The sequence below is a fragment of the Pan paniscus genome, chromosome 19 (genome assembly GCF_029289425.2).
Source record: "Pan paniscus chromosome 19, NHGRI_mPanPan1-v2.0_pri, whole genome shotgun sequence".
Lineage (NCBI taxonomy): Eukaryota > Metazoa > Chordata > Mammalia > Primates > Hominidae > Pan > Pan paniscus.
Genome location: NC_073268.2, coordinates 15,452,824 through 15,477,090, shown reverse-complemented (window position 1 = coordinate 15,477,090; position 24,267 = coordinate 15,452,824). Strand labels below are relative to the sequence as shown.

Sequence of the window (24,267 nt, the reverse complement as noted above, 5' to 3'; positions counted from 1 at the left end):
GTATATTTATATAGGATAAATATATGTATATATGCTTATATTTTATGTTATAAATTATGTTACATATTATTAAACATATATACACATATACATATTTATAATGTTAAAAACTTCCTTTCTAAAGCTGAGATAGATCTGTATGGCAGAATGTGAGTAGATTTTAGTGGGGAAGGGGGAGAAAAAGAATAAGAAAATGACTTTTTATACTTACTGTACAATCTGAAAATTTTCAACATGTACTTCTTTTATAATTATACAACATTTTAAATAATTTTAAATATCTTTTTATGAGACGTAGTTTCGTCCTTGTTGCCCAGACTGTAGTGCAATGGCGCGATCTCAGCTCACTGCAACCTCTGCCTCCTGGGTTTCAGCCATTCTCCTGCCTCAGCCTCCCGAGTAGCTGGGATTACAGGCGCGTGCCACCACCACACCCGGCTAATTTTTTGGATTTCTAGCAGAGGCGGGGTTTTACCATGTTGGCCAGGCTGGTCTCGAGCTCCTGACCTCAGGTGATCCACCTGCCTCGGCCTCCCACAGTGCTGAGATTATGAATTTTGTTGTTCTTAATGTCCTTACTCAGCACAATGAAAAGTCAGCAACCCCATGTTGATCACTAACTTTTTTTTTTTTTTACATTTTATTGATCATTAAAATCTAAAAGTCTAGGATTTACTGCTTTAATCTAACCTGTTCTTGATTTTATCAAGGAGGAAACTTCAGTCTTTCATATATCATATTCATGATTTGCCATATCTATATATCAGCTATACCATTATATGCATACTATTTTTCTTTAAATCACTCACCTTTCTTTAACTTAAATGAATGTTCTTTAAAAGGTAAATTTTATATTGCTAGAAATAATATTCATAAATCTTTAATTTGATACTGTAATTATGTTTTTCTTTCTAATTTAAAATGCAATATTGTTAAAATAAAAATCAATAAAAGTAAAAGCATCTTGCATGCTACTAATAATATAGGTACATATTTTAGAAAATATCACTTTAATCTAATTTTATAGGTATAGAAACTGGGGCCTAGATATTGAAAGGATTACCTAAGATCAAGTTAGTAGTTAGAGACAGAACCAGGACTTGAACTTTTATCTTTCGGTTTCCAATCTAGTGTTCTTCTACTATATACTACATGAGTTTTAAGTCAATGAGATGTCCTAGAGTTTTAAAGGACACTAATATGTGAAACTGATGGTCACATATATTACTGTTTTTAACTATAACAACTATACCACAAAACTAGCAAGGCCAATTTAATAGTATCTGTTATACTTATAAACTTAGTGTTTTTTGACACAGAGTTCCACTTCTCACCATTTATTATAGAGAAACAATCACCATACTTATGCATAGGGTGACATTACAGAGCTATTCATTACAACACTGTTTGTAACAGCAAAAAACTGGAAACACCCTAAATCTCCAACAGTAAGGAATAGCTAAACAAACTACACAGCAGTTAAGAAAAAGGAGTTACTGGGGCACATGTTCTCAGGATTTCCTGGGGCTGTGTCGCAGGCCATTAAAAAGAAAAGAAAAAGAAAAAAGAAAAATGAGTTACTTCTGTATGTAGAGACATGGTTAATATATTGTTGAATGGAAACAAGCAAATTGTAAAAAAAAAAATATATGTTATGACATCATTTAGTTTATGTTTAAAGAAATTAAAACAATAATATTTTTACTGATACATTTATTTGGATTTAAATGCTTTCAAAAATGCTGGAAGTGTACATACCAAACTGGTAACATTGGTTACTTTCAGGAAAAAATAGTCAAGGGGGATTGTTTGCTTCATTGATAATTCTGAATTTTTGCAATGAGAAAGTATTTATTATTTATGTAAACAAAATTAAGTAGCTTCATTGATTACGTTAGCAACTGGAGCCAAATGGGATAAAAAGTAGTATGACTTCTCTAAAGAAATAATTCCTCATGAATCTCTGGTTCTTTGAAGTGAAAAATGTGTAAGCAAAGTACAATCAGTAGATGTAATGTAGTTAGGGTTTTTAAAACATTAGTGAGGTTCTACTTTAAAGAATAATTAAAATATGAGAGGGAAAAAGGGAAAGTACAGAAGAGCATATATAACATGGTAACATTTATGAAAGAAAAAAATATGTGAATATCCATAGAATATTCCAGGAAGAATATACAGGAAACCACAGTAGTTGCCACTGGGAAGGAGAAATTATTTTTTCATTGTACATCTTATAAAGCAATTTGAAAATTTTTTAGTGATCAAGAGATTGACTAGGTGAAGGGAGGAGGGACATTTTTTGAGATAAAGACTTAAAACAGATATAAAAACCTAAGTAGCAGTATATGATTGTGATGATGGTTATGGGCTGTAAAATCAGCATTCAGAGAAGAAAGCAAAGCTCTTTCTTGGTTGGGAGGGGGGAATCAAGTAAATAACTTTCATATGTAGTTGCATTTGAGGTTAGCTCCCAAATAACTGAGATTTGTATAGCAAAGAGGAAGTAAAAGGGCAGTTTAGGTGGGATAAGAAAGAATTTAGTAGGTAGTATGTAGACCTCATATGGCTGGAGTGGTAAGTTCATGATAGGTTATAGTAGGAGTTAGTACCTCTTTAAAGGGTAAGAATTTTAGTATATCAAGTGAAGAGTAGAGGTCAGAACCTTGGGGGAACTTTGAAGGGTGGAGTGGGGAGAGGAGTAGCCAAAGAAAAACAAGTTGTTCAAGTGTTAAGTGTACCAGGTAGTGTTGTTATGGTAGAGTAAGCAGACAGCTTCAGAAGGAAGGCATGATCATTGATACTAGATGCTTCGTGGGAATCAAGAAGAGTACAAACTGACAGTTCCTCAAAAAGTTAAATATAGAGCTACCATATGACCTAGCAATTTCAATACTAAGTGTACACCCAAGATAATTGAATCATATGTCCACACATAAAGTTGTGCATGAATCTTCATAGAAGCATTATTCATAATAGCCAAAAAGTGTAAACAAAAATATCCATCAACTGATGAACGGATAAATATAGTATATCCATACAATGGAATATTATTCAGCTGTAAAAAGGAATGGAATACTGATACATGCTATAAGATGGATGAACTTTGAAAACATTATGCTAAGTAAGAGAAGTTAGACATAAAAGGCCACATATTATTTGATGCCATTTATATGAAATGTCCAGAATAGGCAACTAGTAGATCAGTGGTTGTGCAGGTTTCAGGGAAGGGAAGAATGGGAGGGACTGCTAATGGATATGGGGTTTCTTTTGGGGGTGATGGAAATGTCTGGAATTCTGGATAATGGTGATAGTTGCACAGCCTTGTGAATATACTAAAAACCCCTGAATTCAATTTAAAATGGTGAACAAGGTATATTAATTCTATCTGAATTTCTTTTTAATACAAACCAGCCAATACAGTGACTCACACCTGTAATCCCAGTGCACTTTGGGAGGCCAAGAGAGGAGGATCGCTTGAGGCCAGGAGTTTAAGACCAGCCTGAGCAACATAGCAAGACTATCTCTACAAAAAAAGTTTAAAAATTAGCCAGGCATGGTGGCTCATGCCTGTAGTCCTACCTACTCAGGAAACTGAAGCAGGAGGAGAGCTCAGCCCAGGAGCTGGAGCCTGCAGTGAGCTATGATTACACCACTGCACTGCAGCCTGGGCAACACAGTGAGACTCTGTCTCTAAAAGAAAACAGTACAAACCAAGAAAAGTATTGTACTTGTCATTTGGTCACCTTTAAAGCCAGTTTTAGTGAGGAAGTTAAATATCAATTAAAGATTGTGAGAAACCATTAAAATATTACTTATGGAGGGTTTTCTGTTTTGTTTTGTTTTGTTTTAGAGACAGGGTCTTGCTTTGTCACCCAGGCTGGAGTGCAGTGGCGTGATCACAGCTCACTGCAGCCTCGAACTCCTAGGCTCAAGCTTTCCTCCTCCCTCATCCTCCCAAGTAGCTGGACTACAGGCACACACCACCACAACCGGATAGTTTTAAAATTTTTTGTAGAGATGGGATCTCGCTGTGTCGTTCAAATTGGTCTTAAACTCTTGGCCTCAAGCGATCCTCCCACCAGTGGCCTTCTGAAGTGTTGGGATTACAGGTGTGAGCCACCACACCCGACCTAATTTTTTTTTTTTTTTTTGAGATGGAGTTTTGCTCTTATTGCCCAGACTGGAGTGTAGTGGCACAATCTTGGTTCACTGCAACCTCCACCTCCTGGTTCAAGCGATTCTCCTGCCTCAGCCTCCTAGGTAGCTAGGATTACAGGCGCCCGCCACCACACCCAGCTAATTTTTGTATTTTTAGTAGAGATGGGGTTTCACCATGTTGGCCAGGCTGGTCTCAAACTCCTGACCTCAAGTGATCCACCCACCTTGGCCTCCCAAAGTGCTGGGATTACAGGTGTGAGCCACTGCACCTGGCTAATTCTTTATCTCTACTGTTGTCTCCAGATTCCCTCATCTTGTGTAAGAAGCCCCTATTTCTTTAAGGCTGCAGCAGTCTTGCTGTGTGCTCCTTACCTTCTCTTCCTCAGTGTTTTCTACTTACCTCCTGACATTTCCTTCATTCATTGAAGACTGACACCTGGCTTAGTCCTGCCATCATCTTGGGTGACCTTAGGATCCACATCTATTCATCACCCAGACTTTTTGGTCCCTTGATCCCCTTATTTCCAGAGACCTTTCTAGCCATCCCACTTCTGGCCCCATCTCTGGACTTCCTTTTGAAGTATTAAATTCAAACCCCCAACTTGGGCCACAACTTTCTATCCTTCTAGCCCCCTCATTTACTTCTACTCTGTTCTTGGACCCATCATGAGACAATGTAGTCCCTTAGTTCCTCATTTTCTCCTAATCAGCTATACCATCTTCACCTCTTTTCCTATCCAGCTTAAGTTCCATGGTCTATCATTTTAACCATGCTCCTGCCACTGTCTTGGTGCCCTCTTCTTATTTTTCTTCCTGCAAACCCCTGGCCTTGTATCACTTTGGTTGCTTGTTTACACCCAGGATGCAAAGGGCTGCTGAAGAAAACACCATGACCATTCAGACCAGTGTTTCTGTTCAGGAATCCTTTTTCCTAGTCAGCTTTCTTTTAGTTCTCCACAGTGACTTCCTCAGAACCTTCTCCTTACACTAGTTCATTTTAAAGAAAAGGATACATATGTTCATTTTAATATCATAATGGATAGAAAATCTTATCTACTTCCAGGAGATAGATTATCATATGAGAACTCCCTTGAAATTCCAACACTCAACTACATGTTTAACTCTATCCATATTTGTCCTTTTATCCGCTCCTCCTGTCCTGTCTGAAGCTAATCCCTATACTTGGGCTCTTAGTCTCACCCCTGCCACCTTCTCAGGGACTAATGGTTAGCAGCGATCCTCTAACTCAGTCCTTTATTTCCGATTCCACTTGCTCTTTCCCAGTCACATTAAAATGTGCTCAAATCTCCTTATCTTTGAAAGAAATACTCTGGACCCCTTTAGCTGCCACCTTACCGCACTGTGTCCATTCACAGCCAAGCCTCTTGAAAGCATTAACTGCCCTCAGTGTCTACTTCCCTACTCATTTTCCAGCCCTCTGCCCCCACTACAGCTGCTTTCACCAAATTACCAACAACCTCCTGGTTGCTGAAAATCAGAGGATGTTCTTAGTTCTTCACTTGACCACCCCCTTTTTGAAAAAAGAATTTGCTTGACGTCTGTAGTTTCGCATTCCTGGTTTTTCCCTTGCCTCTCTGGCTCCTCCTCGTCAGTCCCTGTTCAAAGAGGCAGTGCTGTCTGGATTAGTGGTCAGCCATGGTACTTAAGAACCTGGGCTTGGGAGACAGGTCTGGGTTCATATGCGGCTTCCACTTCTCAGAGTTTCAGTTTCTTCAGCTAAAATGGCAACATATAAGTCTTTTTGTGAAGCCCTAATATTACCAAGTCAATGGAATTACCCTTTTAAGGTCGTTAGTACTGTGTTTGACACACAGTAAGCAGGCATGCACTAAACTCCCCTGACTCGCCAAGCTTATAATAGGTGCTCTTCCTATGTGCTACCATATTATCCTTTATCTTTCTCATTAGGCTCCAGAGAGGAGGGGCCCTGTCACCCTTCTCCACTGTCGAATCAGTCTAGCACACGGCCAGGCACACATTAGGCACCCTGTAAATACCTGTTGACTGCTTCAAGTGTTTAATATATGGCAAAGGTGATACTTTAAATCAGTGGGGCAAAGGATTATTGATAAATAATGATGCATAATTGATAAATGGAAAACTATTTGCGAAAATATAAAAGGTAGATCCTTACCATTTACTAAAGTAGTTTTCAGATGGATTAAATGGTGACATTAAAAACAAAAATTGCCCGGGCACAGCGGCTCAGGCCTATAATCCCAGCACTTTGGGAGGCCGAGGTGGGCGGATCACAAGGTCAGGAGTTCAAGACCAGCCTGACCGACATGGTGAAACCCCGTCTCTATTAAAAATACAAAAATTAGCCGGGCGTGATGGTGCATGCCTGCAATCCCAGCTACTCAGGAGGCTAAGGCAGGAGAATCACTTGAACGCGGAGGTTGCAGTGAGCCAAGATTGTGCCACTGCACTCCAGCCTGGGCAACAGAGCAAGACTCCGTCTCAAAAAACAAAACAAAACAAAAAATGTAATTCTGCTCAATTCAGCAAGACCAAAAAATTTTTTAGAGAACTAGAATGAGATATAAAAAGTGTGGATGAATATTTTCCTGATCTTAGGGGTGAAAAAGGCCTTAAGCGTACAACAAGCATCAACGTGGATGCTTTAAAGGAAAACGTGGATAGATTTAACTCAATGAAACTAAATTTTACTGTGTAAGAAAACATAAAGTTAAAAGACTAGCTAGGAAAATATTTGTGCCATTTATGACAGACCATTTTATTCAGTAAATACTGTGTGCTCTAATAGAGCTCAGAGATAACAGAAACTACTCTAGCTCAGAAAGATACTTTATCCAGGAAACCCGGGCTTACAAAATTATTGGAAGGGCCAAAGAAGAACTACAGACAGGGTTTCCAGAGTGACAAGAAGATTGTAAGGACAGGCTTGGTGGCTCACGCCTGCCGTCCCAGCACTTTGGGAAGCCAAGGTGGGTGGATCACTTGAGGTCAGGAGTTCGAGGCCAGCCTGGCCAACGTGGTGAAACCCCATCACTACTAAAAATACAAAAAATAGCCAGGCATCATGGCGCGTGCTTGTATTCCCAGCTACTCGGAAAGCTGAGGCAGGAGAATTGCTTGAACTCGGGAGGCGGAGGTTGCAGTGAGCCAAGATTGCACCACTGCACTCCAGCCTGGGCGACAGAGTGACTCCACCTCAAAGAAAGAAAAAAAAAGAAAGAAGAACGTTTTAGACCTGGCCCACCAGAGATCTACTTCCTATTTCTTCAGTGATCAAGAAGCTGCTGGGGTTGGGTACTGGCTCCAGGATTACTCCAGTATTGTATTACAGCAGGAGTAAGGGGGTATAAAGGAAGATAGCGAGCTAGTGTTTGTATTCTTGATGAAATAAAGATGTCATAGAAATCAACAATAAGAAAAAGACCAATAGAAAAAAAATACAAAAATAGTAAAGTATATGTACAAAAGATGAACAATAGGATGATGATTGCTGACTTTTATTGAGTTTTACTCTGCATCCAGGAACTAAGTACTTAATATGTACTAACTCACTCACTCCTTTCAATAACCTTATAAAGTAGAAAGTATCCTAATACTCATTTTACAGATGAGAAAACAGACAAAGGGAGGTTAAATATCTTGCTCAAGGTCAGAGCTATTGAGAGGTGGGCATTTATGCCTAAACTCATGGACCACAGTAGACCTGAAAAAAGAAAATTAGATGATGTGATGGCTCAAGAATTGGACATTGTTAATAGCAATTGAGAAAGAAGCTGGCTTTAAGAGGCCATAATGAATTTGTTTCTAGATGTGCTTAGCTCGATGTGATGGTGTGGCATCTTTTTAGAAAAATAATTTCTGGTTGGGTGTGGTGGTTCATACCTGTAATCTCCACACTTTGGGAAGCTGGGGTGGGTGGATCACTTGAGCCCAGGAGTTCAAGATCAGCCTGGGCAACATAGTGAGACCCCGTTTCTACAACTTTTTTTTTTTTTGAGGTGGAGTCTTGCTCTGTCGCCCCCAAGCTGGAGTGTAGTGACATGATCTCGGCTCACTGAAACCTCCACCTCCCAGGTTCAAGCAATTCTCCTGCCTCAGCCTCCCGAGTAGCTGGGATTACAGGCGTGCACCACTGCACTGGGCTAATTTTTGTGTATTTTTTTTAGTAGAGACTGGGTTTCACCATGTTGGCCAGGCTGGTCTTGAACTCCTGACCTCAGGTGATCTGCCCACCTCGGCCACCCAGAGTGCTGGGATTACAGGCGTGAGCCACCGTGCCTGGCCAAGATAAATAAATTTTAAAATAGAAGTAACTCAACTTCTGAGCTATGGAATAGTTCTCTGTACCTCCAGTACCTAATAAAGAACCCAAATACTGCAATATATCTTTTCAATTAAAAGATTTTTTGTTTTTTAATTGATTAAAAGATTTTATCTGGTCTGCTCATCCTTCTATTGCTGCCTTTTAGCTAAATCCTTTTCCTTGCTCTCACTGAGTAAGGAATATCATCTTCATCAGAAGGAGGAAGGTGTAAGCCTAAAATTGTTGTAATTGTTGTCTTTGCCTTCTGCAAGTTTTTTAGATCTGCTTTTAAAAATTTATTTTATTTTATTTTATTTTATTTTTAAGACAGAGTCTTGCTCTGTCACCCAGGCTGGAGTGCAGTGGCATGATCTCAGCTCACTGCAGTAACTGCCTCCCAGGCTCAAGCAATCCTCCCACCTCAGCTTCTGGAGTAGCTGGGGTTACAAGCACAGGGGCCACCATGCCCAGCTGTAGATCTTCTTCGATTGACCACTGTGATGGAAACTGAATAATCCTATACAAAATGGCAAAAACCAAACTTTTTCCCATTTGACATTGCTTTTTAACAATTTCTTAATAGTTTTCTGTTGGCTGGCCAGCTAGAAGTATCTTGCTTTTCATCTGTTTTCAAGCCCCAGTTGTTCCAGCAGAATTGCACACTTTTCCCAGCTGATTAACTATCCTTTAGGTTATAAATTTGTCATGGGAAATGCTAACCCACACTGGCTTCCTCTTACCCCTTCACTTGCTCTTGGGCCCTTTCACCATCTAGCACTCCAGTCTGTAAAGGAAAATATTTTTTTTTTCTTTTCTTTTTTTTGGAGACGGAGTCTTGCTCTGTCACCCGGGCTGGAATGCAGTGGTGTGATCTCGGCTCACTGCAACCTCTGCCTCCCGGGTTCAAGCGATTCTCCTGCCTTACCCTTCCAAGTAGCTTGGATTACAGGCATCCACCACCACACCCAGCTAATTTTTTATATTTTTAGTAGAGACAGGGTTTCATCATGTTGGCCAGGCTGGTCTTGAACTCCTGACCTGAAGTGATCCACCCGCCTCGGCCTCCGAAAGTGCTGGGATTATAGGCATGAGCCACCGCACTCGACTGAGAATCATTTTTATTTCAGACTGAATGAGATATAATTAATACATGAAAAATCAACTTATTCTATATTCCAAAACTGTAGAACTCCTAAAATGTATCCCAGAGTCAATAATAAAGTTATCCACTCACTTCATTAGCGGAAGAGTTTGAGCTTTGGTGTCAGAAAGGTAGCACCTGGAATCCAAGCTCTGCCACTTAATAACTATGACCCTGGGCAAGCTATTTATCCCTCAAGTCTCAGCTCCTCCATCTGTAAAATGGTGTATTAATGCCTATCTCAAAGGGTTGTGGTGAGGTTTAAGTGAGCTAACTTACATAAAGCACTGGCTGTAATAAGGTACTCGATAATTGGTAGCTGCATTCTAAACCATCAAGTTTACTGTTAGCCACTTCTCTCTTCAGAGGTTCACTTAAGATGACTGCAAGGTGAGAAGATTCACAACCTGAGTTACGAGCTTAAGCACCTTAAAATCCTTTAGGAGCAAAGGACTGACTTTAGTTACTCTTCTCCCAGTAGTTGGCCCCATTCCCTTGCTTTCCATCACTGTATAAAGAAGCTCAATTCTGGCATGATATGAAACAAACCATATTTTACTTGACTCAAAAACTTCTCCTAATGGAGGAATAAACACTATTGTTAGGTTGGAAACTGAATGTTAGTCACAGATACGGTCTGTAATTTTCTAATCATGACAGATGTTACCTGGATGCTGAAAAATGCCAAATCTCAAAATCCTGAGGGGAGGATTCATTACTAAATAAAGAATGGCTAGCACAAGGAATGGGAAAGAAAACTAAGGTTTTCTGAGTGTCTTTTCCAAGGACTCTTTATAGTGCTGGGCAGGTTCCCATTCCTTATTTAATCTTCTCAACAACACTATAAGGTAGCATCTTTTTAGGGTACCATGTCTTGGGTCTTGCCTGTTGCCCTACTGTCATCTTACTTTCTATTATCTGTATTTTATGGTTGAAGAAATGGAATCCAAAGGAAGGTATTTAAATATTCTGTGCATGGTTATAAAGCCAGAACACTCCTCCTTTCTGCAGTTAGATTTCTTCTAAGAATATCCCATGCATACCTTGTCCAACTGCAGCCTGGCTTCTCTAACAAAGCCACCATGACCTGCTGTTTGCTGAGTCCATGGTCGCTCAGGTCTTCATCTTACGTGACCTCTGTGCAGCACTTTATACTGTTGGCCGCTCCCCTCTCTTCTGTGCGCTCTCTTTGGCTTCTGTGGCAACATTTCCCGCTTGGCCTCTTTCACCCTCTAGCTCTTCCTTTGCGGTGTCCTTTTCTCCTCCCCAAACCTCTGTAGATTGCACTTCGTCCTTAAGGGGATCTGATCCTTGACTGGCTACAGCTGCTATCTGCCAATAATTCCCACACCTATAACTCTAGCCCAGAGCTGTCTTTCAGGATCCAGTCCTATATATCCAACAAGATCTGGACATGTGCCTGCCTGCCCGAGTTACCTCATACAGCTAACTAAAAATTCATCACTTTCCTTCCCGAAGTCCTCTTCCAGCAGTTCCTTTTTCTGCCAGTGGACTCACCATCCTCCTAGTCATCCAGGCCAGACACGGGTGTCATCCTTGACTCCTCCCTTTGCCTTAGACCCCTACCCAAATTATCAAGTCCTGCAATTCTCTCTTCATTTCATCTCCGATCTCCACTGCCACTAACCTAGTTCTGGCTGCCTTTGGATCTCACCTGGACTACTGCATTAGGGCAGGTCTCTCTGTCTCCACTTTCTCTCCCTCATTTCCTTCTCTCTTGACATTGTAGTCAAGTCACCTTTTGAAAATGCAAATCTGATCATGTGATTCTCTCTATAAAACCCTTAACTCTGGGCCGGGTGCAGTGGCTCACACCTGTAATCCCAGCACTGTGGGAGGCCCACACGGGTGGATTATGAGGTCAGGAGTTCAAGACCAGCCTGGCCAACATGGTGAAACCCCGTCTCTACTAAAAATACAAAAATTAGCCGGGTGTGGTGGCGCACACCTGTAATCCCAGCTACTCGGGAGGCTGAGGCAGGAGAATTGCTTAAACCTGGGAGGCGAAGGTTGCAGTGAGCCGAGATCATGCCATTGCACTCCAGCCTGGGCAACAAGAGCAAGACTCCATCTCAAAAACAAAACAAAACATAAAACACTTAACTCTGAATTGTACACTATAAAAGGGTGAATATTATGGTATGTGAATTATGTCTCAATTAAAAAAAAAAAAAAACTTAACCTGGTTTACAAAGCCTTCTATGATTTGGTCTGGCTCAGCGTCTCTCATTGGCTTCCCTCCCCCGCCTCCCGCTTTCCTCTTAGCTTTACCATGCTACAGTTCCTTCTGCCTCCGAGCTCTCCAAACTCTCCAATCTACGTTTGCATTTGCTACTTATCCTGTGCAGGAACCATTCTCTCCTCCACCTATCCCTTGTCCTCCCCACTTGACTGACTCCTCCTTGTCCTTCAAATCTTAGCTTGAGATGATACTTCCCCAGAAAGCTTGGTCCCCCCGAACTGGGTTAGGTTCTCCTGATGTGTGTTTCATACTTAGCTCTTTTGTAGCATTCACCAAATATTTGTTCATTCTGTATTTATTGAGTGACTGCTCTGGGCTGGGCACTGGGCTAGGGCTGGGTATTTCATAAATGAGAGCTGTGGCCCCTGCCCCCTTGGTACTTACAGTCTAAGAAGGGAAGAAAATGGACATTAAACAGTGAATTACACTAAATATTTTAATTATAATTATGACATTTCAGAACACCCTGGGGAGGGCGTGTTAAGGGACTTGACATAACTGGAGGTATCAGATAAAGTGTCATTTAAGCAACTTTAAGGAGCCAGGTGGCCAACTGAAGAGTGGCGGGTGGATTGTTCCACACAGAGGAACAGCATGTAGGAAGGCTCTGATGCAAAGCTTGGGGGGCATTTCAGAAACTGAAAGGCCAACGTGGGAGACAAAGAAGAGCCTGAAAGAGCCAAATCTTACCTTCTGGACCATGGTAAGGGTTTCTAAGTTCATCTTAAGAGAAGTAGGTTGCCTTTGAAGACTTTTAACATGGGAACTTTAAAAGTTCCCCGTGGCGGCCGGGCGCAATGGCTCACGCCTGTAATCCCAGCACTCTGGGAGGCCGAGGCGGGCGGATCACGAGGTCAGGAGATCAAGACCATCCTGGCTAACACGGTAAAACCCCGTCTCTACTAAAAATACCAAAAAAAAAAAAAAAAATTAGCCAGGCTTGGTGGTGGGCATCTGTAGTCCCAGCTACTCGGGAGGCTGAGGCAGGAGAATGGCGTGAACCCGGGAGGCAGAGCTTGCAGTGGGCCAAGATCGCGCCGCTGCACTCCAGCCTGGGCAACAGAGCGAGACTCCGTCTCAAAAAAAAAAAAAAAAAAAGTTCCCCGTGGCTACTGTGTAAATAAGGAAGCAGGATGACAAATTAAGAGAATCACAAACTTCCGTGAGTCTCCCATTAAACTGTAAGCTCCTAGAGGGCAGGAACTGTGTCATTAATTTTTGTATTCACAGTTTCCAGGACTGTGCCTGACAGATGCTCAGTATCATTTTAATGAATTGAATAAATGATAGGGCCAAGATTCCAACCTAGGCTTTCAAGAAAGGCTCAAGTATCAATGCCCTGTCTCCCCTACACACAACCCTTCAAAGACCACCCCTCCACTCCACCCTAGACTTGGCTGGATACCCCCCTTTTACCTCCAGTGCATCTCTGGTGGATTGTATTTTCTAAATATGCCCACAATTATGTCTCACATCCCACATGTTCTTCTTACAGTGTAATTCCGAGACTCTTCCCGCTGAGAGGTGGGAGCTAGTTCCCTTCCCTTGGAATTGAGGCTAGGTCATATGATTCAGCTTCCTCTTGGTTCTCTTGGGATGCTGTGAGGAAGCCCAAACTGCCCTGTGTAGAGGCCCATGTGGAGAAAAACTGATAGCATTGAGAGCTATGTGAGACAGCCATCTTGAAAGTGGATCCTCCAGCTCCCCACAGTCCACCCCTTTGGGAGTAGAAGTGAGCTGTCCCTGCTGAGCCCTACCCATATTGCAGATTCATTGGCAAAATACAGCAGTGGTAGGTAACTAGAATAGCATCCTATGTTTGACATGCAGGGAGGCGGTATGTTAGTTGGATGGGCTATGACTACCTTGGTACTCATTAGTTGTATGACTTTTGGCAAGTTACTTAACCTCTCTCTGCTTCAGTGTTGTTTTTCAGTATAAATAAAAATAGTACCTATGCCTTAAGTTTGTTGGGAGGATTAATGTTGGTAAATGCAGCTCTACAGGTAATACAGATGAGTCATGTGAGCATCTCCTCAGACATGCCTCTGATCATTCAGCCATCGCTCTCGTGATTCTGTGTGTCTTTATAGTACTTTCACTCTATTCATAATGTTTATATATAGGTATGTATATGTACAGGTTGAGCATCCCTAATCAAACACCCAAAATGCTCCTAAATCGGAAACTTTTAGATGCCTACATGACACCACAAGTAGAAGATTCTACACACAAGTACCTAACACAAACTTTGCTTCATACACATAATTTTTTTTTTTTTTTTGAGATGGAGTCTCACTCTGTTGCCCAGGCTGGAGTGCAGTGGCGTGATCTTGGCTCACTGCAGCCTCCGCCTCCTGGGTTGAAGCCATTTTGCCTCAGCCTCCCGAGTAGCTGAGATTATAGGCACTTGCCACCACACCTGGCTAATTTTTGTATTTTTAGTAAAGACAGGGTTTCACTGTGTTGGCCAGGCTTATCTTGAACTCCTGGCCTCAAGTGATCCTTCTGCCTCCCAAAGTGCTGGGATTACAGGCGTGAGCTGCCACACCCAGTCCAGGCACACAATTATTTAAAATATTGGCCAGGCACGGTGACTCATACTTATAATCCCAACACTTTGGGAGGCCTAGGCAGGAGGATTGCTTGAGGCGAGGAGTTTGAGACGGGCTTGGGCAACATAGGAAGACCCTGTCTCTACAAAAAAATAAAGAATTAGCCAGGTATGGTGGTGCTACTCTGAGGCAGGAGCATTGTCTGAGCTCAGGAGTTTGAGGTGACAGTGAGCTATGATCACACCACTGCACTTAAGCCTTTACTCCCATTCCCACTTTGATGGATTCGCTTCACTTATTCATTCACCAGCTTTTTGGGTTTTTCTTTTTAGTGCTTCCGGTGTGCCTAGAATACCTAGTACTTGGGGTGCATATCCATTTGTATTTTTGAATCCTTAATCTTTGGCTTCCAGGATAAAGATCAGTCAGGTTTCTAATTCTGTGTGCATTCTTCCAGCCAAACCGTGTACTCTACTGACCCATGATCAAGTGGCTGTTCTCCCAACAGCAGCCCATCCATGTGGCCTCCCTAAACTTAGCTGTGGCGCTGGATGCATTGACCTTATCGTGATGTATGATTGGATGTTATAGTATCAAGACCAAATGATGGATCCCTTTACTCAGCTCCAAGGTACAGCCAGATTAACATTTGGTACAGTAGTAAAACACTTGAGACTCGTCATAAATTTAGCCCCAAAGGTTAGAGCTTTAGGAATTTCTGCCATGGGTTGCCATGGTTCTGCCACAGGCTGAGGCAGACCATTGAGACAGATGCCAGAATATTGGGACCACATTGTATTATAACTTTTGATATTATACTTTTGAGGCTGTTTAAATTATTGTTGTGTATGTGTGTGTGTGCGTGCTATTTCAGGAGTAGGAGTAGGGGGTTGGGCTATTTGGAGAATCTGATGGAAATTATAGCACCGTTTTCCAAAAATAATACACATCCACAGACACACACACACAGAGTATTTAGAAACAGTTTCAGGACGGCCAGGTTAGTAATCCACCTGTGACTTGCTGTAAGGGTAGAAACTTTTCTATACCATAACTTAAGCCTTTATCATGTACTATGTTCATTTATCTTTTCATGTGTGCATGCTTTATCCCAGTGAGCAGGCAAGCTTCCTACAAGGAACATATGCCTCTTTATGACCCCCAGCAATGTGGGCATGTAGGGACCTCACCTGTGGGAAATCTTGCCAGTTGAGTCCTTTGAAGCTGCTGTGCTTCACTGAGGACGGCAGCCTTCCCTTCAGCATTCCATCCTTCACCCACCACCCTCTAACACAAAAGAGATTACCACAAGAGGACTTGGACCCTACACTCATGTTCTGTTTGCTTTCTGGGTTTTAGGCTAAAGCATTATTTACATACTCCTCATGCAAATATCCACTTGGCTATTTAGAGAACAAAGCAGTGCCTACTGGAAAGATTTTTTTTAAGTATTAATAAGTGAATGCATTCTATTATTTTAAAAATTTGTGATGTCTTTATCCCTTTGTCAGCTCCATACTTTGCCCCATACACTCCCATACCTGTAATCAGGACCCCCTTTTTGTTCTAGCCCATGAATTCCTAACTGCACTCCTTTCCTGCCATGTGCTTGTGAGAGAAAAAAAAGCAGGCATAAACCTAATGCTAATAGAACGGTGGCCATGTGGTTTTTCCTTGTTTTCTTGTCCTTCCCTCCCCCTTATAAATCTCCAAGGGCCACCTTCCCATCCTAACTTTGGAAGGGTTTTCCCTCCAGGCTTGTCTCCCTGACTCTATAGGTAATTACAGCCACCTGGTGGCCATATGGGGAAATGACAGATGGATTGGCCCCCAAAAATCTGGTGAGACCCTCTTTTTTTTTTTAACTTTTTTTTTTTTTTTTTTTAGATGGAGTTTCGTTCTTGTTGCCCAGGCTGGAGTGCAATGGCACTATCTCAGCTCACTGCAACCTCCATCTCCCGGGTTCAAGCAATTCTCCTGCCTCAGCCTCCCAAATAGCTGGGATTATAGGTGTGTGCCACCACGCCCGGCTAATTTTTTGGATTTTTAGTAGAAACAGGCTTTTGCCAGGTTGGCCAGGCTGGTCTTGAACTCCTGACCTCAGGTGATCCCCATGCCTCGGCCTCCCAAAGTTCTGGGATTACAGGCGTGAGTCGCTGCACCTGGCCAGAGACCCTCTATGGAATAACTTTTGGTTTTGGATATTGGGGAAGCAAGGAAAGTGAATCCTATGGATAGAGACTATAGCACAGGAACCAGACATCCTATTTCTTGGTCCTTCCTTGCCTACTAGGACACAACATCCCTCCCACTAGGTATAGACGGATGAGTTCACTTAACATTGGAGTTCATTCAAAATTTATTGAGCTGCAACTGTGTGCTCAGCAATGAGAATATAGCAGTGAGCAAGATGTGAACAAGGTCTCTGCCCTTGTGAGCTTACAATCTAGCAGCGCAGCCAGCCTATTACAGCCATAATTTTACAATTGTAATAAAAACTCTGGAAAATGCATGGTGCTAACTGATTTATCAGAAAGTCTTGACCCACCAAGAAATCAGAAAAGACCTCCCTGAGGAAGGAACATTTAGGATCAGCTAGGTGGAAAGTGAAAGGAAGAGTGTTGCAGGCAGAGAGGACAGTGTGTGAGGGTCTGAGGCAAGACATGTAATGAACTGAAAGCCAGTGTGTCTGGGCCATAGAGAACAAAGAGGGGTGTTGCGAGATGAGCCTGATTTATACAAGATCTTTGAATTTAGGACTTTATTCCAAAAGCAGTTGGAAGCCACTGAAGAAGCTAAGGAAAGTTCGATGTTTAGGTTTGTTTTTCATAGCTGACTCTCATTGCAGCATGGAAGTCAGAAGTGGAAATGGGAGAACAGGTTAGGAAGTTTCCGTAGCAGTTTAGACAAGAGGTGATGGTAACTTGGAGAAAAGAAGATAGGTTCCAGAGATATTTAGGAGACAGATTACACTTGAGTGACTGGATGTGTGAGGAAAGGGATGTGTTTCTAGCAAGAGGCATTGAAGTAGGAGTCTCTGGAAGAGGGACAGGTTTTGGCAGAATGGCGACATCCTGTAGGCACAGGACAGGCCCTGAGGCTTGCACTAGAGGAACAGCATAGCTTTCATTCTCAAATAGTTCAGGGTTTAATTGAGCAAACAAGGTACACATAATTGCAGAGTTGATTAAAGATCAAAATGATCGATTTAGATAATTCATGGACTCCTGCATTCCATGGGGTTAGATTTAAACCCTCCATCTCACAGTAAATTGAGATACTGCTGAAGCCAACAGCAATGTTTCCACCTTTGTTCATGCCTCCCAAAGCCCCTCAGAAAACGCCTATATAGCCCACCAGTATCTCACAGGGGCCACCTTCTCCTGTGCTGGGCCCTGGGTGTCCCCTGCCAGAAGACACACTAAACTCTTCCTGATTTGTTTTTTGCTTGCTGCTGCCAGGAAGTTCAACTGTCTGTCATTCTCAAATCTCCCCTCCTTAAGTTAAAGGAGAACAAATCTAGCCATTACCCCCAATAGTGGTTCTCTTTTGGTCACCAGGAGAGTTTTCTGACTTAGTTAGCATCTCTGTTTACATTACCCCTGTCGAGCTCCCTCTTTTGGAGTCACCGTCTTGCAACCCTGTCTTCCTCATCTTCTCCAAGTGGCAAACTGCCTCCTTTTTCTCCCTCGCCAAAGTGTCACTAATTTGCCGGCCTTTTCCCCACTCTAGTTTTCCCTCAAGTTAGTAAATACCCACCTCTTTGCCCCAAAAAGGTCAGGAGAGAAATCTGGGGTATGGGATTAACAAAGAAGTAGCCCCAATAGCTATTGCTTAACTGACACTTAGCCTTCCTTGCCTCCTCTTCGCCACAGGAGAACTCTGCAAACTCCCTTCCAGAGACAATAACTGCAAACTATACAATAGGACCACAATTTCCTATTGTGCAGGGATCCTAGGACAAAGCCACATCCCAAATACTTGCTGAGAGCAGTGGCTACAAATGTTAACATGAGATTAGACATTGAGATGGTCCCTTTATATTGAGAGAACATGGACTTTGGAGTTGGGCAGACTTGAATTTGCATTCTGGCTCTAGTGGTTACTACCTAGTGTGGCTTTGAGCTATTAAACTTTTCAAAGTTTCAAAGGACTTATCTGTAAAATAGTAATGGTAATCCACCTTATGGGGTAGTTGTCTTGAAGAGGCTATTTGGGAGGCTGAGGCAAGAGGATCACTTGAGGCCAGGAGGTTGAAACCAGCCTGGGCAACACAGCGAGACCCTGTGTCTACAAAAAATTAAAAAATTAGGCATTGTGGCATGCACCTGAAGTCCCAGCTACTCAACGCAGAGATGGGAGGATCACTTGTGCCCAGGAGCTCCAGGCTGCAGTGAGCCATGATTTTGCCACTGCACTCCAGACTGGGTGACAGAGCAAGACCCCTTCTCTTTGTTGGGGGCAAAAAAAAAAAAAAGAGGGTATATGAAGTACCTAGTATAATATCTAGCCTGAATTGCCTGTAATGACGCACTTCCTTTCTTTCCCTTGGGTTTCAGCTGCCAAACACTCTTCTACAAGTAAGATAAGCCAGCTTTGTATGGTCAATGATAAACATTTCCTATTTCTTTGTAAATCCCATCTTCCTGCAGACATCTCATTTCCATCATTGCCAAAGAAGTCCTTCCATCCCTCACCCCTGTAGAACTACTCTCTCTTAACTATCAAACAGTTCTGCCTGAACTCTGACTATCCTCTTCTACATCTCCCTAAACCAAGGTACTTGATCTTCTTGTATCATTCCTAAAGATTAATTCACTAATTTTCTCAGAGCAAACTGTAATGAAGGCAGGGAATAGGGCCTTTACACTTCAGAAGGGCACAGGCTAGCTCCTGGAGAGGAGTGGAGATCTAGGTCCAGGCACCCCTCGGCCCCACCACTTTTCCTCAAGGCACAGAAAAAGCCAAACTCGAAATACGTCTTGAGTCTACACGAGTGTACATCTCCTTTCCTACAACTCCGTGAGATCATCATTGAAGTACAGAAGTATTGCAGGTGTGTGAAGTGTACCGTCCATACTGAGATAGTCAAATTCTTCCTCCTCATCCCGGATCCCATTCTCTTCCAGGGTAAAATCCATGTTCAGGTTCTTCCCTTCATATTTCCACGTGTAGCTGGCAGCATGTGAGTTATAGGGGAGATAGCGGTGTAGGATTTCCCATATGGACTCCAGAACCCCCACCTGGAGAACACAGAAGCACCCCACCCCCAGAATTCTGGATGGAGTATACATATACACACACTGGGATCAATGTGCCTCCCTTGGCAGATAGCAGCTTCAGGTACTCTACGGCCCCAGAAAAAAAAGCTGAAACTCCAGCATGCAATGAACAGGCCCTAAAGTCCTACAGATCTTAATGGCAGCCACTTCTAACTACCAGATGGCCATAAAGGGTCAACTGTCCCCTCACTATATCCATGCAACAGAGTAGATTAAAAAGAAAGTTCAATTGCTGTCCAAAACGGCGTGTAAGAGCTTCGAAGGACCACCATCACTAAGATACATGAACTGCTGTTCCCGGGCTTATAAAGGAGTCTCTTGTCCCCTTGTGACCCAGACACTCCTAGAATTCCCAACTCTGGGGACCTAGGTGCTGTGCTTTCCTCAGTTGCCTCAATGTAAAGGACAGAAAATACACTCCCACCGGTTATGGAAAAAATGTTGCCCTAAGATCGGCCTGGAGATTTGCTGGGATTCCCCATTCCTTCTAACCTGCTCCTTGTCACCAGTTCTCACCTCCAGTGTGTGCTCCTGCGACGTGAGCGTGTTAATGATGCGGATGCTCCGGGTCTTGGCAGACAGCCGCCCCACCTCATAATACGACCCCTGCCACCAGGGCTTCCCAAAATCGTTGGCCCAGTCCGAACAGGGCAGCTGAGGCGGAACGTGCACAAAGCGGCCCCGCGGGGTGCAGTACCTCAGGCAGCCGGTCAGCGGATCTATGTGCTTGCGGATCTTTAAAGGAGGGTTTGGGGCGAGGGTGTCAGAGCAGTCATTAGGCTCTGGCTAGCCTCCGCCTTTCCTTCCCATCCCCGCTCTCCATTTCCTCTACCCACAATCCCAGACTCCAGCATAACTCACGTCTCTGGTCTTTGGATCAAACCAGTGGCTGATATCCTGGCCTGCAACTTCCACGATGGGTTTCAGCAGCAGGTTCCCTTGAAAAGAGCAGCACAGCCACTGTCAATGCCAGCCCTTCGAGAACCAGGCAAACGCGCGCGCGTGCGCGCACACACACACACACACACACACACACACACACACACTCCGGCCCCGGCCCAACGTGTGGCCCTTACCCTTGTATTCCTGTGCCAATGACGTTAGGTCGTACACGCGTCCCAGGTAAGATACCCAGAGGTCTTCGGGCCTGTTATGTTGGGCCACCTCCGCCGGCGTGAAATAGCGACGCTGAAAATACTCCAAGTCTGGCCCAGCCACCAGGCCCCGGCGCGGCATGGCTCTTGCTCTGTCGGTCACTGGATCTCTTGGTTACTCCTTTGCTCCTCAGCACGTACTCACTACTACTACGACCTCCGTCGCATCCGGGAGCCGAGGGGAGAGCGTTTATCCGCTGACATGGAAACCATTGTCCTTTTCCGGCCACCGTCCACTGAGATAAATATCAGGGGCGGGGTTTGGACTGCACGCGTTCACGGAAAACGTAGTATGAGTCCGGCGTGGGGCATATAAGGATCAAGTAATTGAGTTGCGCCGCTTTCAGGAGTTGCGGGGTGGGGCGGAGAACGAATACGCTCCGTTTTAATTCAGTGGCCTGGGCTACATGGGATATTTAGGACAGACTATCTCTCTGAGACAGAAAAACAAGGGAGGAGGCAGTATGAAAGAAGGTATTCTCGCTAAATTCCAGTTTCTAAAGGATGTGTAAGAAACTAGAGGTAAAGGTCTCGCGATATCTTAAGACATCCGGCGTAGTACGCTTCAGTGAGCCACAGCGCTAGAGAAGTAGGAGAAGCTCGCGAGATCTGTGCCGTTGCCGAGGAGACTAGGAAGGGGAGGAGAGGTGATCTCGCGAAAGGAAAGAGGTCGGGAGCGCTCGCGAGATCTCGGACCACCCAACCTGAAAGGTGTTTAGGAAGTTGAAAGGCCCAGAGGAGGCCTCCGGGCAAATGGCCGGAGCTGGACCGACCATGCTGCTACGAGAAGAGAATGGCTGTTGCAGTCGGCGTCAGAGCAGCTCCAGTGCCGGGGTTAGCACGGGCTCTGGTTCTGGGACTGAGGGGCAGTCAAGCAGCAAGATGGAGGGGGTGGGGAACTGCAGCTCCCGGCAGCCTCTGGGCTTTGTGTGAGTGCCCCGCGGGCTGCCGGGAGCTGTGGTTCCGCGGGCGGGCAGCCTGGGCTGCGCGGTCTGAGCGCTTGTTACACCCCGCGCAGGATTCGGACGGAGAGCGCGAGGACTCGGCGGCTGCGCGCGCCCGACAGCAGCTAGAGGCGCTGCTCAACAAGACTATGCGCATTCGCATGACAGATGGACGGACACTGGTCGGCTGCTTCCTCTGCACTGACCGTGACTGCAATGTCATCCTGGGCTCGGCGCAGGAGTTCCTCAAGCCGTCGGGTCAGTGCCCGGGGAATGCACACCCGCCTGGTAATGTGGCGGAACCTTACGCACGGCATTTCCCCTTAAGGGCCTGGCTGCAACCCTTGTTTTTGGGGGCTCGTTTTCGTGGCTCAGAGGGGCGGGACTGATTCTGGCCTACTTTCCTGATGCTCTGATCCTTCTTTCCAGATTCCTTCTCTGCCGGGGAGCCCCGTGTGCTGGGCCTGGCCATGGTACCCGGACACCACATCGTTTCCATTGAGGTGCAGAGGGAGAGTCTGACCGGGCCTCCGTATCTCTGACCACGATGGCGCTTACCTTTCAGACTTCATTAAACTTATGATCGAATGGGCCTGTGTCTGTGTGTAGCTGGGATGCCGGTGCAGGATAGCACACCCCATCCCTAGAGGAAAGGGCTCATCTGAAGTTGGGAGCACCCTCAACCCTCCTCTCCCAACCAAGATGTCCAGGGGTGCCAAAGGTTCTCTCAAGTTCAGGGGTAGAGATGGGGGGCAGGGCTGAATGACGGACCAACAGGCCCCAGGGTGGGCCCCTGCATCTTCCCTCCCACGCTGCTGCTCCAGAATTGTGGCGGGAGGGGGTGTCATCCTGCTCCGGAAGGCCCATTGTTTCCCACCCCGGCCTGGCAACACCGAGTTCCTCTAAGCTGGGGTCAGAGAACGGGCTCAGGTCCCCAAGGGGAGCAGGGGCAGGCGGCCGAGGCTGGGCCCCTCCACTCTATTGATGGGGAGGTGCCTGGGGTCAGGAACAGATCTCTGAGGTCTGGCCAGGAAGAACGGACAAAAGCGATAAGGCCAGGGGGCTCAAGGATGCTCCTCTCTGCTCATTTGTAGCCCTGGCACATGTTTCCTGTTCCTCGGCACAGGGCAGGGGTGATAGTACTTGTGCCACGCCTCTGTTCGCAGAGCACGTTCAGTTCGTTAAATCTTTATTGATGCGTGGACACTCCTTCCCCTCCAGCCCCGCCCCCCAGCCCCGGAAATACTAGAGAAGCTGCACCATAAAACGAGGGCACGAGATTGTTGTCCCATTCACGACGGGGCTGAGGGGGAGGTGTGCAGGTTCCAGCCCAGATGTTCAGGATTGAGATGTGGGTAGTGAAAGGAAAGTGGGTTTTCCGGGATGTGGGGGCTTTTCTCAGCATTGGGTCCACTGACGCTGCTGCTCCCAAGGGGATGCTAGGACTCCGCTCAGGCAGGGGTGGGGGCAGGGCAGGTCGGAAGATGCCGGGCTTCAAGTCCTTGGGCCGAATAAGAGGGAGGGCAGCCGCCAGGGTTGTTCTTGACTCGAGGGTCATTAGACCCAGACCTTTCCTGATGTGGGAACGGCCTGGGACCCTGGTGAGGCCCGGATTTGCCGCGGCTGCGGGGCGCGCCGACGCCGATAAAGGGCTCGGCTGTAGGGCACGAGGCAATCGGCTAGGCGGAGGCGCAGGCAGAGGCGGCGGTAGCTGGCCAGAGCAAGCACGAGCAGCGGCACGAGGAGCAGGAATCCGGTGACCAGTAGGGCCGTGAAACCGGGGTCCCGCAGGTGCGCGGTGCAAGGGGGTGCCTGGGAGCGCAGGAACTGTGGGAGAAGAGGCGTCAGGCCCAAGCCGACCAGGCGATACTGTGCACGGGGTGGAAACAGCCCAGGCGGGTTGAAGTTGTGGCCCATAGACCCCACCGCCAGCATCACCACACACCAACACTCACACGCACACCCCGGGGCGCACGCTCACCTGAGAGTGGCAGAGGAAGCCGAAGCCCAGCATGGTGACAGCGGGTAGCAAGATGGTCCCTAGCACCAGCACCAGCAGGAGAAGATTGAAGGCAGCCACCAGCAGATTCTGGGCTGTTACAAGAACAGCGCAGGCCCAACAGTCCAGGGGGTCCCGGGGCTCTGGGCCGTCACCGGGAACCGCTCGCTGTGCCCCGGGGACATCCGCCATGGCCCGCCTGGATCCCGCCCGCCTGGGCCGCTGCCCTTATAGCCCTCTTTCCTGCCCCTCCCCCGGCCCAGCCTCTCCCCACCCCCCTTATCCTGGAATGCGGCTCTAGGATTAGGCACCCCCCATCCCGAGGAGCGGACCAGAGCCCTGGACATTCCACAGGCGCCTCCGGGGAGGGGCTCACCCTCGCCAGGGTCTGCGCAGTCCTCCCCATCAATCACGGTCTTGCAGCCCTCCCGGTACTCAACCTGCTACCACCAGCCGTTAGCGAAACAG

General features: G+C 45.5%; 3 protein-coding genes across 8 annotated transcripts in view; 1 reads left to right on the top strand and 2 right to left on the bottom strand.

The window, feature by feature from the left end:
* Positions 1-22,388, top strand: part of NAA38 (N-alpha-acetyltransferase 38, NatC auxiliary subunit) — a 29,154-nt gene extending 6,766 nt beyond the window's left edge. Inside the window, exons 1-3 of one of the 4 annotated variants that reach the window (XM_003810059.4) lie at positions 21,550-21,690; positions 21,875-22,058; positions 22,230-22,388. In XM_003810059.4, the coding sequence (XP_003810107.1) occupies positions 21,610-21,690; positions 21,875-22,058; positions 22,230-22,342 (378 nt within the window). In that variant the 5' untranslated portion in view covers positions 21,550-21,609 and the 3' untranslated portion in view covers positions 22,343-22,388. Of the gene's footprint in view, positions 1-21,549; positions 22,089-22,229 lie in introns of those variants that run through there. The other 3 variants (XM_008962427.3, XM_008962426.4, XR_010110616.1) reach the window with 3 other exon arrangements.
* Positions 16,762-20,938, bottom strand: LOC100970954 (cytochrome b5 domain-containing protein 1). Of its 2 annotated transcripts, none has more exons than XM_003810058.6 (4): positions 20,779-20,938; positions 20,564-20,640; positions 20,219-20,437; positions 16,762-19,663 (listed from the first exon to the last, which is right to left on the bottom strand). In XM_003810058.6, exons 1-4 carry the CDS (start codon positions 20,936-20,938, stop codon positions 19,433-19,435), a joined length of 687 nt encoding a protein of 228 aa, XP_003810106.1. In that variant the 3' UTR covers positions 16,762-19,432. The 2 variants fall into 2 exon arrangements, with proteins under 2 accessions (XP_003810106.1, XP_008960676.1); XM_008962428.5 differs by having other exon boundaries at positions 16,762-19,595.
* Positions 22,389-22,972: 584 nt separating the features above from the next.
* On the bottom strand, positions 22,973-24,135 carry TMEM88 (transmembrane protein 88). 2 transcript variants are annotated; one of them, XM_003810062.6, is made up of 2 exons: positions 23,782-24,114; positions 22,973-23,627 (listed from the first exon to the last, which is right to left on the bottom strand). In XM_003810062.6, exons 1-2 carry the CDS (start codon positions 23,989-23,991, stop codon positions 23,358-23,360), a joined length of 480 nt encoding a protein of 159 aa, XP_003810110.1. In that variant the 5' UTR covers positions 23,992-24,114; the 3' UTR covers positions 22,973-23,357. The 2 variants fall into 2 exon arrangements, with proteins under 2 accessions (XP_003810110.1, XP_008960677.1); XM_008962429.4 differs by having other exon boundaries at positions 23,221-23,669; positions 23,782-24,135.
* Positions 24,136-24,267: the final 132 nt, after the last annotated feature.